At 41.1% G+C, this 14,893-nt stretch overlaps 1 protein-coding gene across 1 annotated transcript in view; it reads right to left on the bottom strand.

Annotated features, from left to right (window-relative positions):
* Positions 1 to 11,237: 11,237 nt before the first annotated feature.
* The window catches only part of DBT (dihydrolipoamide branched chain transacylase E2), a 36,276-nt gene continuing 32,620 nt past the window's right edge, over positions 11,238 to 14,893 (bottom strand). Inside the window, exon 11 of the mRNA XM_003784116.3 lies at positions 11,238 to 11,919. Within this exon, the coding sequence (XP_003784164.1) occupies positions 11,752 to 11,919 (168 nt within the window). The 3' untranslated portion in view covers positions 11,238 to 11,751. The remainder of the gene's footprint in view (positions 11,920 to 14,893) is intronic.

The following is a 14,893-nucleotide window of genomic DNA, read 5'->3' as shown; positions in this document are numbered from 1 at the left end:
GTGCCCATCAACCTAGGAATGGATTAACAAACTGTGGCATCTGTCTACCATGGAGTACTATTCAGACTTAAAAAAAGATGGAGACTTTACATCTTTTGTGTTTACCTGGATGGAGTTGAAACACATTCTTCTTAGTAAAATATAACAAGAATATGGGGGAGGGGGGAGTATCCACTGTGCTCAATACTGATATGAAATCAAAAAGAAAGAAAAACGTAAGTATAGTCTAGTGAGGGAGAGGGGAGAGGAGGGGGAGGGATTGGCTGGATTTCACCTAAAGTGCACAACCTGAGAGTGTTAGCACAGTCTGGGTAAAAGGCTCGACTACAACTTGAACTGTATCTCAGAAATGAAAACAATGTAACCTAAACATGTGTACCCTCATATCAATCTGCCTGTTAGGGTCTGTTCTTTTAAATTAAATCTTAATGCTGTGCCAAACTAGAGGCAGAATATTCATGGATTTTCTGGGAAGGCCGCAGCAGGGAGTTCCTAGAACCGGGAACCCTCCCCTTTCTTGACCTTATGGAGTAACTTCTGGGAGTTGCTAAGGCAACTGGTAAACTGTCAGGACACTGATGGGTGGGATTTTTACTATGTTAATGAGGGTAGTTAATTTAGGAACAGGGTTGCCTCAATTGTGCACATGCCCCAGTTAAAAAAATTTCCCATTACCTTAGATAACTAACTAAAGGGTTCCTATTGGTTACATTTATCTTAGCTTAGCACATTCACATTCTTGTAGCTTTCTTGTCCTGTTGGCCTTCTTCTTCTGGTCCCTGCCCTAACTGCTTACAGCATATCTGACTCCTGTCTCACAGTGTGCTATGATCATACCACTGCACTCCAGCCTGGACAACAGAGCAAGACCCTGTCTCAAAGAAAAAAAAATGTGGGTAGAGAGGATGGAGGAAAGGGAATAGATGCATCAACTATTAATATTGATGAGGGAGATTAGCCAGAATTTTGGTGATTTTGAGGAACATCAAAAGGGAAGGAAGTGACAGTTACTATATAGTGAATATCTGTTGTTCACAACTGCCCAAAATCTTTTGAACACCCTCTTCATATTTTTTATAATTCTCCCACATTGCGAATCCTGCTTTCTCAAAGAAGAGTTAGAAGAAAAAAATCCCAGCATCCCCTGCCACCAAATGAGGGGATGTGACTAAGCTTCCACTAGTTCCACACACCAACAGAGGGTTTTAACTGGAGGCAAAAAACTATGCTGAAACCAGCTGGGTCATTGGTGTCCATTTTTGCTCACACCACAAGCAGCAGAGGCAGTGTATTCTGGGGTTCGTTTTGACAGCAAGAGATCCTGACCACAACAGTGAAACTGGTTCTGAGTTCAGCAATAGTAACTCTCCGACTCCCTTTACCTTGTTCTGGGTTTTGTTTCTGTGACTAATGGCTCTTCCTTTTTTGTTGTTTTTAATTTATTTTGGTTTAGTATGAGAGAACAGACGATTAGGTTACATTGCTTGCATTTGTTAGGTAAAGTCCAAATTGCGCCCCTCACCCAGGAGCTCTGCTGCCTGTTAGGGGAGAGTGCACCAATCCCCTTACCCTCCTGCCCCAACCTGACTTGAACTGTGCTTTTCTTTTGCGTTCAGGAATATTTGTCTGTCTATTGGTTTCATATTAGTGTTGATTACATTGGTTTCTTGCTTTTCCATTTCTTGAGTAGAATGTTCTCCAACTCCATCCAGGTTAATAACAAATAGCCCTTCCTTTTTAAACTTGCTTGAAACAATTTCAGTACTGGCATCTGAGAAATGGGCACAACTACTTTAACTATTTCTTGTTATATTTCCAAATAATGTCTGTATACTGCTCTTTCTTTATATACCAAAGAAGTTGACTTTGTGTCTTGAAAGATGAGACTTCTGTCATCTTAAAGTGCTGACTCAACACCATTTTTATTTCCCTCCCAATATACTTATATTACAATTTTGGATAAATTAGTAATTAGTGTTAATTAACATTGTGTCAATATTTATAACTGAACAACATAGTGGAAATTATTATATTCTTGTATTTTTCTTTTTTTGGAGTTAACTGTCATTTCCTTCCTTCCTTCCTTCCTTTCTTTCTTTTTTTAAAATTAATTTTATTTATTTATTTATTTAGAGAATGGTCTTGTTCTGTCACCCAGGATGAAGTACAGTGGTGTGATCATAGCTCACTGCAACCTCGAACTTCAGGCCTCAAATGACACCCCTGATTCAGCCTCCAAGTAGCTAGAACTAGAGCTGCATACCAGCATGCTCAGCTTTTAATTTTTTTTTTGGCCAGGGCTGGATGTGAACCCATCACCTTTGGCATATGGGGCTGGCACCCTACTCCTTGAGCCACAGGCACTGCCCCCTTCCTTCCTTCCTTCCTTCCTGCCTGCCTGCCTGCCTGCCTTCCTTCTTTCTTTCTTTCTTTCTTTCTTTTCTTTCTTTCCTTTTTTTCTGAGACAGAGTCTCACTTTGTTATTCTTGGTAAAGACCATAGCGTCATAGCTCACAGCAACCTCAAACTCTTAGGCTCAAGCAATCCTCTTGCCTCATCCTCCCAAGTAGCTGGAATTTACAGGCACCTGCCACAAGGCCATCTATTTTTAGAGATGGGATCTTGCTCTTGCTCAGGCTGGTCTCGAACTCCTGAGCTCAGCCAATCCATCCGCCCTGGCCTCCCAGAGTTCTGGGATTACGGGGTGAGCCCCCGTACTTGGCCTTGTTTTATTTTTATTTGCTTAATGTTTTGCATTCCTAAATCTTTTTTTTTTTTTTTTTTTTTTGAGATAGGATTTCTTTTTGTTACCCAAGCTAGTGCACTGCAACCTACAACTCCTGGACGCAAGTGATCCTCTGCCTTAGCTTCCCGAGTAGCTGGGATTATAGGTGTGTATCAGTATGACCAACTAGTTTTTTTATTTTCTGTAGAGCTGAGGCTCTGTTGCCCAGGCTAGTCTCAAACTCCCGGTCTCAAATGGTCCTACCTTGCCCTCCCATAGATCATTATTTCTAATATGCACCTAATTATTAGAAAAGTAGTGCATGAAAGGACAGTGGTGGTTTTTAAAAATGATGACTTTGCTGTGGGAAGTTGGCCGGCTCTGTGCAAGCAAGCAACATTTGAACCGTGGGGCCCTTCTCATCTTGTGCCAGCAACACAATGGGAGCAAAGCCAGGTTCTTGTGCAATTTGCAAAACCTTTAGTTTGCAGACTTGGTGGTATGGTGGCTTAGCTCATCAGCTTTGAGCATTTGACTGTCTAATGTTTCAAACTGTTTGTTCCGATTTACATTCATCCCTGCAGTTTCCATTGACTTAATTGCACCTGCTATCAACAGTTACTACAGTTTGAATTCTGGCTGCATTTTTCCAAGAAAGTAAATTGCTAGGTTTTTATGGCTGGCCCTACTCTTGCAACTTCTGTACAGGCATTATAATCTTGGTCTTTGGGGACTTTGCTGTTTACCACATTTTAGAACTATTGTAAGGTTTTCTTTCAGCAAACTTCAAGTAAAATTTTCCGAAGTTGAACACAGTCCAAGGGCTCCTCTGGGGGTGTAGATGGGTGGATGCCCTTGCATTGTCAGGGGAGACTCTGGCTCCTGCTCAGCCTGATATGAGTGTGAACCCTTTTCTTTGATTGTCCTCACTTTCCCCCACATTGAACCTAAATTTCCAATCCCCCACCTGTTCTCACTTCTTCTGTCTTGTCTCGTGTCGAGACCCACACAGCTGTTCTTCATGCTTTCCATTGTAACATTCCACATGGTACTTGGTAGGAGCCTGATATAGATGACCTCTTTATAACAGAATTGCAGCTACTCTCGTCATCCTTCAGTTGTTTTTGTGGCTCTTTTCTGGACTGTCTCCAAATTCTCCTGTTCAGTTTTAGCAAGCTGGTCTGGAGTTCTCTCACAAGGGTCTGGCTAGCACATGAATTCACTTATAGTTCATGGCCTTTGTGCTCTATACCAGGACTGGCTTATATTAATTGATTTTCATTTCCATTTTATTCTGAATGTGCAAACATTGAGAATTTGTGCTACCTTCAGTGTTTCTTTAAATGGTGATGCCTTCTGCAACATAAATGAGCCTGTGGTTATTTTTGATGGGGTAACAATGATAACATGAACCACGTCAGGTATGGCTCAGAGTTGGCCTGGTCTGATGAGATGTTACTGAACTATTTGGTGATCTTAGATGCTAAAGCATTGGAAATGAGTGTCTAGAGCAGTGGTTCTCAACCTTCCTAATGCTGTGACCCTTTAGTACAATTCCTCATGTTGTGGTGACTCCCAACCATAAAATTATTTTTGTTGGTACTTCATAATTGTAATTTTGCTACTGTTATGAATCGTGATATAAATATCCAATATAGACGACCCACAAGTTGAGACCACTGGTCTAGAGCTCAGGAGAGAGGTGGGTCCAGACAAAACTATTTAGGAGATATCTGGGTGGGAGATGTGGCCAAGCCTTTTGTCAACACCGTGATTACAGGTGGGCAGTGGCAAAAGAAGCCAGGATTGCAAGGAATTAAAGACCACTCATTCAGGAGGTTTGGCAGGAAGGAGCAAGACAGGGGATTTACTCATGCAGTGCCAGGGAGAGGCAACAGTGAGAGAAAGGTGTTCTGAGTCTTCTAGGCAAAGCAAAATGAGACATTAGAGAAGAAGTAGTTTATTTTGTTTATTTTCAAGATTATTTAAAAATAAGAACAAGGCAGTGCCTGTGGTTCAGTGAGTAGGGTGCTGGCCCCATATACCGAGGGTGGGGGTTCAAACCCAGCCCTGGACAAACTACAACAAAAAAAGTAGCTGGGCGTTGTGGCAGCTGCCTGTGTAGTCCCAGCTACTTGGGAGGTTGAGGCAAGAGAATCACCTAAGCCCAAGAGCTGGCGATTGCTGTGAGCTGTGATGCCACAGCACTATGCTGAGGGCGACAAACTGGGACTGTCTCTAAAAAAACAAAAAAAGAATAAAAAGAATAAAAATAAGAACAGTTGGATTTATTTTATTAGTTAGAGCAGCACTAATGAATAGAATTTTCCATGATGTTGGAAATATTCTATATTTGTGCTATCCAATATGGTAGCAACTAGCCACATGTGGCCATGGAAATTTAAATTTTAATTAAAATTAAATTAATGGCCAGGTGTGGTGGCCCACTTCTGTAATCCTAGCACTCTGGGAGACCAAGGTGGGTGGATTGCCTGAGCTCAGGAGTTTGAGACTAGTCTGAGCAAGAGTGAGACCCCCATTTCTACTAAAAATACAGAGAAAACTAGCCAGGTGTTGTGGTAGGCACCTATAGTCCCAGCTACTAGGGAGGCTGAGGTAGGAGGATCTCTTGAGCCCAACAGTTTGAGGTGGTTGTGAGCTATGACACCACAGCACTCTACCCCAGGGTGACAAAGTGAGACTCTGTCTTAAAGAAAATAATGAATTACTCCATTAATTAATTAAATTAAAATGCAGCTTCTCAGTTATACTGGCCACATTTCAATTGCTCAATGACCACATTAGTTAATTAAAATTTAAATTTCAGTCACCACCTGTGCCTAATGGCAAACCACACTGGACAGCTCAGGGTATTACTAACTAGACTAGCAGAATATCAGTGTCTTGCAGTGTCAAAATATCAGTGTCTTACAATAAAAGTATATCGTTCAACTGCATTACCTCCAAACCCATCAGTGCTAGGATGTGAGGGCACACTGCTTCACCTAGTCATTGGAAATGCTGGTTCCTTCCACCGAGGGTAGCTCCCCTTCAAGGGGAGAAGAAGAGAGTGTGGAATATGTCTTGGGAGGTTTTATGCAGGCCACGTCTGGAAATGACCTGCATATACCCATATTCTAATGGTTACAAATAAATTATATGGCCCTACCTAACTGCAAGCTAGCCTGAAAAATATTTAACCATGTGCTCAGGAGGAAAAGGAGTACATAACTTTACGCTGCCACACTGAAATTTGCAGAGAGTTCTGGGATCAGTCTCCAGCGCCTCCTCCGTGGGAACCTGGAAATGAATGCTAACCAGTGTACTAAGTGTGTAAATCTGATACAGTTCTAGACATAAGGAAGAGATGATTGAAGGACCAAAATGGGGTGGTGAGGGTTATACATGGACCTGGATCAGAGGCAAGAGATGGAATTAATAGTGGAGAGTAGAAAGTTTGATTTTTGTGAATGAAGAGCTAGCACTTCCTCAGAAAGAGAATCAGAAAGGAAAGGGAAAGTGTGAAGATAGATTTTAGGTGAAAAGGAGAGAAATTAAAGTTTTTAGGTCAATTCACCTTGTCTCTTCTGTGAGGTAGAAGGTGAGGATATTTGCTTATTATGATGAGTTTGGGGAAATGTTTGGGTAGGTGCATAAAATGAGCAGAAAAAACTTGGGACAGACACTGTAAAGAATGGCTTGGGCATTTGCCATAGAATTTGGAAGGAATTTGTTTCAGGCTAATCTGGTGGCCCAGATATTTCACAGAATGTGTCAGGTAAATTCAAATCTGTATCTTCTTGTCTTGAAAAATATCCTGATGGTAAGCCATGGGGTTCTGTTGATCTCTTTGACCAAAGAAGTAGGCTTTGAAAATATAGCTTGGGCTTTTATCTTCTGCTGTAACTAGTGTGCCAGTATAAGAGCAGAACTTTAAAACTAGTGAATAGATAAACATGCATCTTAAGAAAAATCAGAATAGAGAATATTGAAGCTCATAATTCATATTTTGATGTCACTTGAATTGTCAACACCACCTGATATTTAAGAATGAAAGTACTTCTCATTAACACTGTACTTAACTTTGGAAGAAAACATACATGTTCTCTTTGTGTGTGATGAAGTCTTACTCTGTTGCTCCATCTAGAGTAACCTCATGTCAGCTTAGCTCAGAGCAACCTCAAACACTTGGGCTCAAGCGATTCTCTTGCCTCAGCCTCCAGGGTAGCTGGGACTATGGGCATGTGACACCAAGCCCAGCTAATTTTTCTATTTTTATTATAGATGAGGTCTTGGTCTTGCTCTGACTGGTCTCAAACTTCTGACTGCAAGGGATCCTCCCAGCTCAGCCTCCCAGAGTGCTAGGATCACAGGTGTGAGCCACTGCACCCAGCTCACAAATATTCTTTGTTGAAGAAATTAGAAAATCTTGGAATTGAAACAGCCACACAATTTAATAATATTAGTGTACTTGTCTCCAGCTTCCTATTCTTCCTGCTTCTTCCCTACCCAGCCTCTTAAAAAACTCTTTTAGAAAAATTCATAATTCAGGCCAGATGCAGTGGCTCATGCCTGTAACCCCAGCATTCTGGGAGGCTGAGATGGGTGGATCACCTGGGCTCACAGGTTCAAGACCAGCCTGAGCCAGAGCAAGACCCCATCTCTAAAAATAGCCTGGCGTTGTGGCAGGTGCCTGTAGTCCCAGCTACCTGGGAGGCTGAGGCAAGAGAATTGCTTGAACCACGTGTTTGAGGTTGCTGTGAGATAGGATGCCATGGCACTCGGCTGAGAGTGACAAAATAAGACTCTTGTCTCCAAAAAAAAAGAAAGAAAGAAAAGAAAAAGGAAAGGACAGGAAAGGAAAGAAAAAAAAAAAGAAAACTTCATAATTTAAAAAAAAGAAAAGAAAAATTCATAATTTAACATCAGGCCTGGTGGGAAGGTTGCCTCACTTTATGTAGTTGACTTTTTTTTAAATCTGCACAGAAATTCCATATTCTTAGTCCCTGTAGTTGAATGGGACTGGCTGACTCCACATGTGACCATAAGCCTCCAGGTGTGGCTGGGATACTGTATTCTCTTGTCCACACTAAGGGCATGGGAACCAAGAAAGACAAATCAGAGATGTCATTAGGATTTGACTGGAAACATAATGTGGGTTCACACCATGATCCAACCTCAGAAAAGGCAGTATAAATGAAAAGAGCAAACCGGCATTAAGAACTGACGGGAGGTGCACGTAGAACTCAGCTCTAAACGTACTCATCTCCTCCAGGTTCACGGCACAGACTCACTAGTGCAGGCTTTAATCGCTGGCCAAAGCTCTCACTGTGAACAGACGCTTCGTCTCTCTAATTCACCTTTATCTCCAATCTCTGTCCTCGGAGCTGGAATGGAATACATATTCAATAAATTCATGCAGAATTAACTTATTAGTCAATTACTGGGTAAATGTTTTGAATGTCTTTAAAGACTTCAAGTAAACCTTTGCACTCCTGGTATTACAGGGAAGTGCTGAGCATAATCATTTCTTTTTCCTTTTTTTTTTTTTTTTTTGAGACAGAGCCTCAAGCTGTCCCCCTGGGTAGAGTGCCATGGCTTCACTGCTCACCTCCAACTCCTGGGCTCAAGCGAGTCTCCTGCCTCAGCCTCCCAAGTAGCTGGGACCACAGGTGCCCGCCACAACGCCCAGCTATTTTTTGGTGACAGCCATTATTGTTGTTTGGTGGGCCCGGGCTGAATTCAAACCCGCCACCTTAGGTGTATGTGGCTGGCGCCTTAGCCGCTTGAGCCACAGGCACCGAGCCATCATTTCTTTTTCAAACCAGTTTACTTAGAAGTCAGCAAGGGAATCCATTAAGTGATTTTGGGACCCACATGAGAAAGACCCAGCCAAGCCAGTGGGCTTTCTGGATAAGAGCTATCACTTTTCCTCTCTTCCTTACATAACACTTCTTAGGTATGTTTCCACATAAGGTTCATCCTGATTTCTATTTTTATTTAATTTTATTATTGTGAGTCAGAGTCTCACTGTGTCGCCTTGAGTAGGGTGCTGTGGTGTTATCACAGCTCATGGTGACTCAAACTCTTGGGCTCAAGCCATCCTCTTGCCTGAGCCTCCTGAGTAGCTGGGACTACAGGCGCCTGCTACAACACCTAGCAATTTTTTTTTATTTTTAGTAGAAACAGGGTCTTGCTCTTGCTCAGTCTGGTCTTGAACTGTTGAGCTCAAGCAAACCTCCCACCTCAGCCTCCTAGACTGCTAGGATTACAAGTGCGAGCCTCTGCACCTGGTCACATTTTTATATCTAAAATGGAAATTCAAAGAAAAATTTAAAAAAGAAAAAGAATAAAATAAAATGGAAATTCATGTCAATTCTGGCTTGCATCCTTCAAACTTCCTTCCCTGTTGGACTTCTTGTTCCAATGTCAGAGGAATTGCTCTACAATATAATGAACAGAGCCTTGATTTTCTCTTTGGCCGTTCTCAGCAATAATTTATGCTTCTGCCCCTAGTATACATACCTCCTAACCTTCTGACATATTAGTGAAGAACTTCAGTTTTCTAGCTTCTTTGCTTTAATTTCAACGTCTAGGAACACAGCAAGAACCTGTTTCCCTCATGATGTGCAGAGCCCTGTGGACAGGCACCGCTGTTAAGGCTGTGCTCCTGGCCCTCTGGTCTCTGATAGGAAATAGATCCTGCTATCCGTAAGGATAGCACACAATAGGGAACAAACCCTTCGCTAAATTCTTAATGAAAGATGGTAATTGCAGGGGGTTCAGACTGAACAGACAGCTCAAGGTTACTTTGGGAATGTAGCGAATACCTTGACCTTCAGTGGAATATATTACATACTTGTTTCAGAACTCTCTTCTCCTAGTTTTCACATTCTTTAAGTGAGGGAGACATTTTTACTGATCATGTTATTCTTCATTTAAATTCAGCAAATGCCTATCAGTGGGAAATGAGTTAAATTACAGGACATCCATCTTCCAATCCTTCCATTTAGGATCAGTAACCTCTATTAGATGGTTCATAGCACCTAGGTTATTTTACATCTAGAAGAATAATTCTATTTTTTATGGTTATTCAATATTTGCCTCCTCTACTAGGCTGTTAAGGGACCTAGAGGGTCCAATGAAGGCAGGAACCAAGAGGGTGAGCATGCCTGGTATAGAGTAGGTGTTTATTATTATTTGAGTGTACAAGAAAGACATAAAATGGAATAATGCAGCCATTTAAAAGCTTGACAGTGTGGAATTGTTTATTGACGTAGAAAGTTATCCATGATATAATGCTAAATGATCCCATTTTAGTACCAAGAATAACCATGGCTACAGATATATACATTAAAATGTTGGTAGTGATAGGTTATGAGTGATTACTATCTTGATAACTCTGTATTACCTGAATTTTTAAAATAATAGCATTTATTATTTTCTGACTTAAACATTATTTATTTCCAGTTTGAGAAAAATCTAGACATTAAAAAGATCTTTTTTTCCATCACAAAACTTCACTTGAACAACTAATTTTGGCATACAGTATTTGATTGAACAATATTAGCAACAACCTGAATTTCTGAATGCAAATTAAAATGTTGTATTATATTCATGTTGATGTTATTTCTGATTAAAGTGGACTTTTAACATAATGATCATTCATTATAAAATCACTGATATATAGAATTTATTATTATTTATTTATTTATTTATTTTTGCAGTATTTGGCTGGGACTGGGTTTGAACCCGCCACCTCTGGCATATGGGGCCGGCACCGTACCCTTTTGAACCACAGGCACTGCCCTATAAAATTTATTATTGTATTTTTATGTCCATCATTACCCATAAAGGTTCCTATCTCCTTTTATTCACATTTAGCATACGGAGAACGGAATAGACCTTCATTTCTTATTTTATCCTATTTTTTAGCTGAAGCCCAAGAAAGTTAATAGGGAGCAGCCTTCTGAATATAAAAAATGTCAGCTTGCGACAGTTAAAATTGTTTCCTTACGTGATGGAAGTTTGCAAAGGTTAAATTCTTTCCCAACAAAAAGTTGAATTATTTCCACAATTCTAAAAGTGTATCTACAGTATTTTAAATAAACACCTTCAATAGACTCTTATAAAACTATAATTGAGAATTTTTAAGACCACTTATAGTTTCCACTTTTAAAACATGTTAATTTACATCAATAATACACTTGATATTCTCTATACAGAGCAAGAATATATACCTGGATATCTTTTTTTTTTTTTTTGAGACAGAATCTCACTTTGTTGCCCTCTGTAGAGTGCTATAGCATCACAGCTCACAGCAACTTCAAACTCTTTGGGCTTAAGCAATTCTCTTGCCTTAGCCTCCCAAGTAGCTGAGACTATAGGCACCTGCCACAACACCCAGCTACTTTTGTTGTTCTTGTTGCAGTTGTCATTGTTGTTTAGCTGGCCCGAGCTGGGTTTGAACCAGCCAGCCTCGGTCTATGTGGCCAGCGCCCTACTGACTGAGCTATGGGCACCACCCTACACCTAGATATCTTTTAAAAGAGTAAATATAATTGCACTTATTTTATACAACAATTAGCATGATTGTAGGGAAATGGAAAATATTTTTTGTATATAAATTCCTTTTCCCATTTAAGTAGAATTGAAACGTTTTATTGAGTCAGCTAAAAAAAAAAAAAATAGGCAAATACTGTATATTTATGGCTGCCTGTCCTTTTGTAACAGTAATTTTGTTATTGTTGCCATTTTCAATCCATTGACACAAAGACCACAGCACCATATTAAGAAGTCACACTCTGACCTATTAAATGTGACAGCCCCACGAGAACCATTACACCATTATTCATTGTCAGTAAAAAGTCTAATAGAACCGTGATAAATATTGTGCCTTAGAACCTTAATCACAGAATACAAATCATTTGTATTACAAATAAGAAAGATAAACATGTGCTGGCACAGGGAGGCTTTACAAACTCTTGGGACACTCAAAAAGTTCAAGAATGTCTTATCATCAGTCTTCATTTCAGATTTAGTAGCATCAGAGCTGGATTTTCTAAGTAGGATTTCCACAAATTAGAGAAGCGTGACATTGTAGCACCATCGATAACTCTGTGATCAGCTGACCAGCTCACATTCATTATCTGGGCCTTATACACTTCTCCTTTCTGGTTAAACCGGGGAAGGGCCTAGGGGAAAAGAACAAAGAGTGAACTTTCACTTGCCCAGAGATTAAGCTCTAACAGTGACAGAAGATCAGGCAAATCCTCCTTCCTACAACAGAGAGAAAATGGGCATCCCAAATAATTTTTGAAAATGCTGACTACTACTTCTCCCGTTTTTGAGAATGTGCCTCACTCAATCTTTCAGAGTTTTTCCAAGGTATTCCCTGTTCCTTGTACAATTCCCTTCCTCTATTCATTACGTTTCATCTCAGATTTCAAATATTTAACAATTATTTATTGAACATCTAACTGTGCCAGGGGTACTCCTCTGGGCTGTGAGACAGACAATTAGGATAAATAAATAAGTCTTCCTCACTGAAGTCAGGGAAAAACAAGGCATATGCACACCCAAGGGGAGAAGACAGAGTAGAAGCATGGGGGGCAGGGCCTGGAGGAGCAGCAGAGGAGGGAGAGGGTGGATGACAGTAGCCAGGAGATGAGATCAGAGCTGCACTGGGTGGAAGGGAGCATGTCATTAAAGGTCATGCTTCTCAATCCGTATTGGTAAGGACTTTAAAAAAATTCTAAACCCCTAAAGACTATTTTTTTTCTTTTTGGCCAGGGCTGGGTTTGATCCCGCCACCTCTGGCATATGGGGCCAGCGCCCTACTCCTCTGAGCCACAGGCGCCACCCCAAGACTATATATATATATTTTTAAACACATTAAAAGTGAATGACTACCTGTCAGGTACAATGTACGCTATTCAGGTGCTGAGGACAATACAAGCCTAGACTTCTTCACTATGCAATACATCCATGTAACAAAACACCATGTGTACCCTTCAAATCTATTAAAATAAAATTTTAAAAAGGATTCTTATGCAAACTACAGATTTGAAAATTTTTAAAAATTATATAGTCCTATAAATGCCCACATTTCCATGTGATCTCATACTCTAGATTAAGCAAATGTCCCTGGTCTATGTCATCTCCACATTTCATTCCATTTGTAATCCTCCGTTATTACTCCTTTTAACAAGGCAGTGCTGAAATAAGTTCACAGCCATATACAAAAAAGAGGATCCGCCCATCATTCATCTCCCTGCCAAGACTGCAGCTGTACAGGCAGCCCAAATATCATCAGAACCCCCAGGAAAAACAAGCTTGAACACTGCCATCAAGTTCTCCCAACCATAGTCAGCCATGACAACCACAACACGGCTCAACGCCTATGGCTCAAGCAGCTAAGGCGCCAGCCACATACACCTAAGGTGACAGGTTCGAATCCAGCCCGGCCTGCCAAACAACAGTGATGGCTGCAACCAAAAAATAGCCGGGTGTTGTGGTGGATGCCTGTGGTCCCAGCTACTTGGGAGGCTAAGGCAGGAGACTCGCTTGAGCCTAGGAGTTGGAGGTTGTTGTGTGCTGTGATGCCGCAGCACTCTACCCAGGGGGACAGCTTGAGGCTCTGCCTCAAAAAAAAGGACCACAACACACTGTGTCCACTGTGGATGTGGAAACCAACATTCACTAGATCAAACAGGCCCTGAGGAAGCTCTGTGACACTTACTTGGTCAACCCCTGATCAGGCCTTACGGAGGGAAGAAGGTATAGACTGTGCTGGAACTTCTTAACATTAGATTCAACAGACATAAAATCTCACCATCAAACTGCTATTAAAGTTTCTAAGCTCTACTGTCCCTTTCTGTACTTATCTCCTCGCACCTGGTTTACAAAAGTCACACCAGGTACAGATCTGGATCACTCTGAGTAGCATCGGTGTAGGGGCCTGGAGGCCACTACAGGTACTTGCCTTTAATTCTGAGCAAGATAAACCATTGGAGGTGTCTGAGCAGAAGAGCCAATCACTGAAACAGGAGACTTCAGGAAGCACAGATTTGAGGACAGAGAAACGAGCAGGAGCTCAGTTTGGGGCCTCTTAAAACCCGAGATGCCTTTTAGACATCCAAGCAAGATATTAGTTTGTAGTTCAAGGAGAGGTCTAATGTAGGTGTGGTGGTTCACACCTAGTGCTCTGTATTCCTAGAGCTCTGGGAGGCCAAGGTGGGTGGATTGCTTGAACTCAAGAGTATGAGACCAGCCTTTTATAACTCCTGAAAAAAAAGAAAAAGAAAAACTAGCCAGATTTTAGGTAGCAGACACCTGTATTCTCAGCTACTCAGGAGGCCAAGGCAAGAGGCTTGTTTGAGTCCAAGAGTTTGAGGTGTTATGAGCTATGCATAACACCATGGCACTCTGTCCAGGGCTACAGAGTGAGACTCTGTCTCAAAAACAAACAAAAAAAAGAGGTCTAATCTAGCAATAAAAACTTGAGTCATCAGTGTATAAATGGTATTTAAAGCCATGAGACTGAATCAGATAAAGAAGGGGTGAGACTAAATCCTGGGGTGCTCTGATGTTTGAGATTGGGAACATGAGATAAGGGCAATAGAGACTGAGGCACAGGCAGTGAGGCAGGAGGAGAACCAGAGCGGACAGATACGCTGCAGGTCAGTGTGAGGAAAGCGTTTCAAGAAGGTGGAATTGACCATTGGTCTCAAGTACAGCTAAGTCGGTCAAGGAAGAAGACTGAGAATTGAGTAATGTGGAGGTTTCTTGATTTAAACAACTTAACAACAAAGAATTAAAAATTTATAAGGAAAGGTGAAAATAGCAAAGGAAAGATAATACAAAAAGAAGAAAGGAATGAAATACCACTTGTCCCTACGTGGCAAAGATTACATTAGGGTGTGAATAAGATGTGCTCAAAGAACGATGCTTCACAGCTGAAGAGAACATGGCAAAATGATTCTGTAAAAATATATCTACTGGGGGTGGTGCCTGTGGCTCAAGGAGTAGGGCACCGGCCCCATATGCCGGAGGTGGCGGGTTCAAACCCAGCCCCAGTCAAAATAAATTAAATAGATTAAAAATAAATAAATAAATAAAAATTATCTTTTAATAGCTCCTTTGTATAGTTAGACCCTGTCTCTTACC

The sequence above is a fragment of the Otolemur garnettii genome, unplaced genomic scaffold, assembly GCF_000181295.1.
Source record: "Otolemur garnettii isolate 467f Iridium unplaced genomic scaffold, OtoGar3 scaffold00010, whole genome shotgun sequence".
Taxonomy (NCBI): Eukaryota; Metazoa; Chordata; class Mammalia; order Primates; family Galagidae; genus Otolemur; species Otolemur garnettii.
The sequence above is the reverse complement of the archived record's forward strand: the minus strand, read 5'-3'. Positions and strand labels throughout refer to the sequence as shown.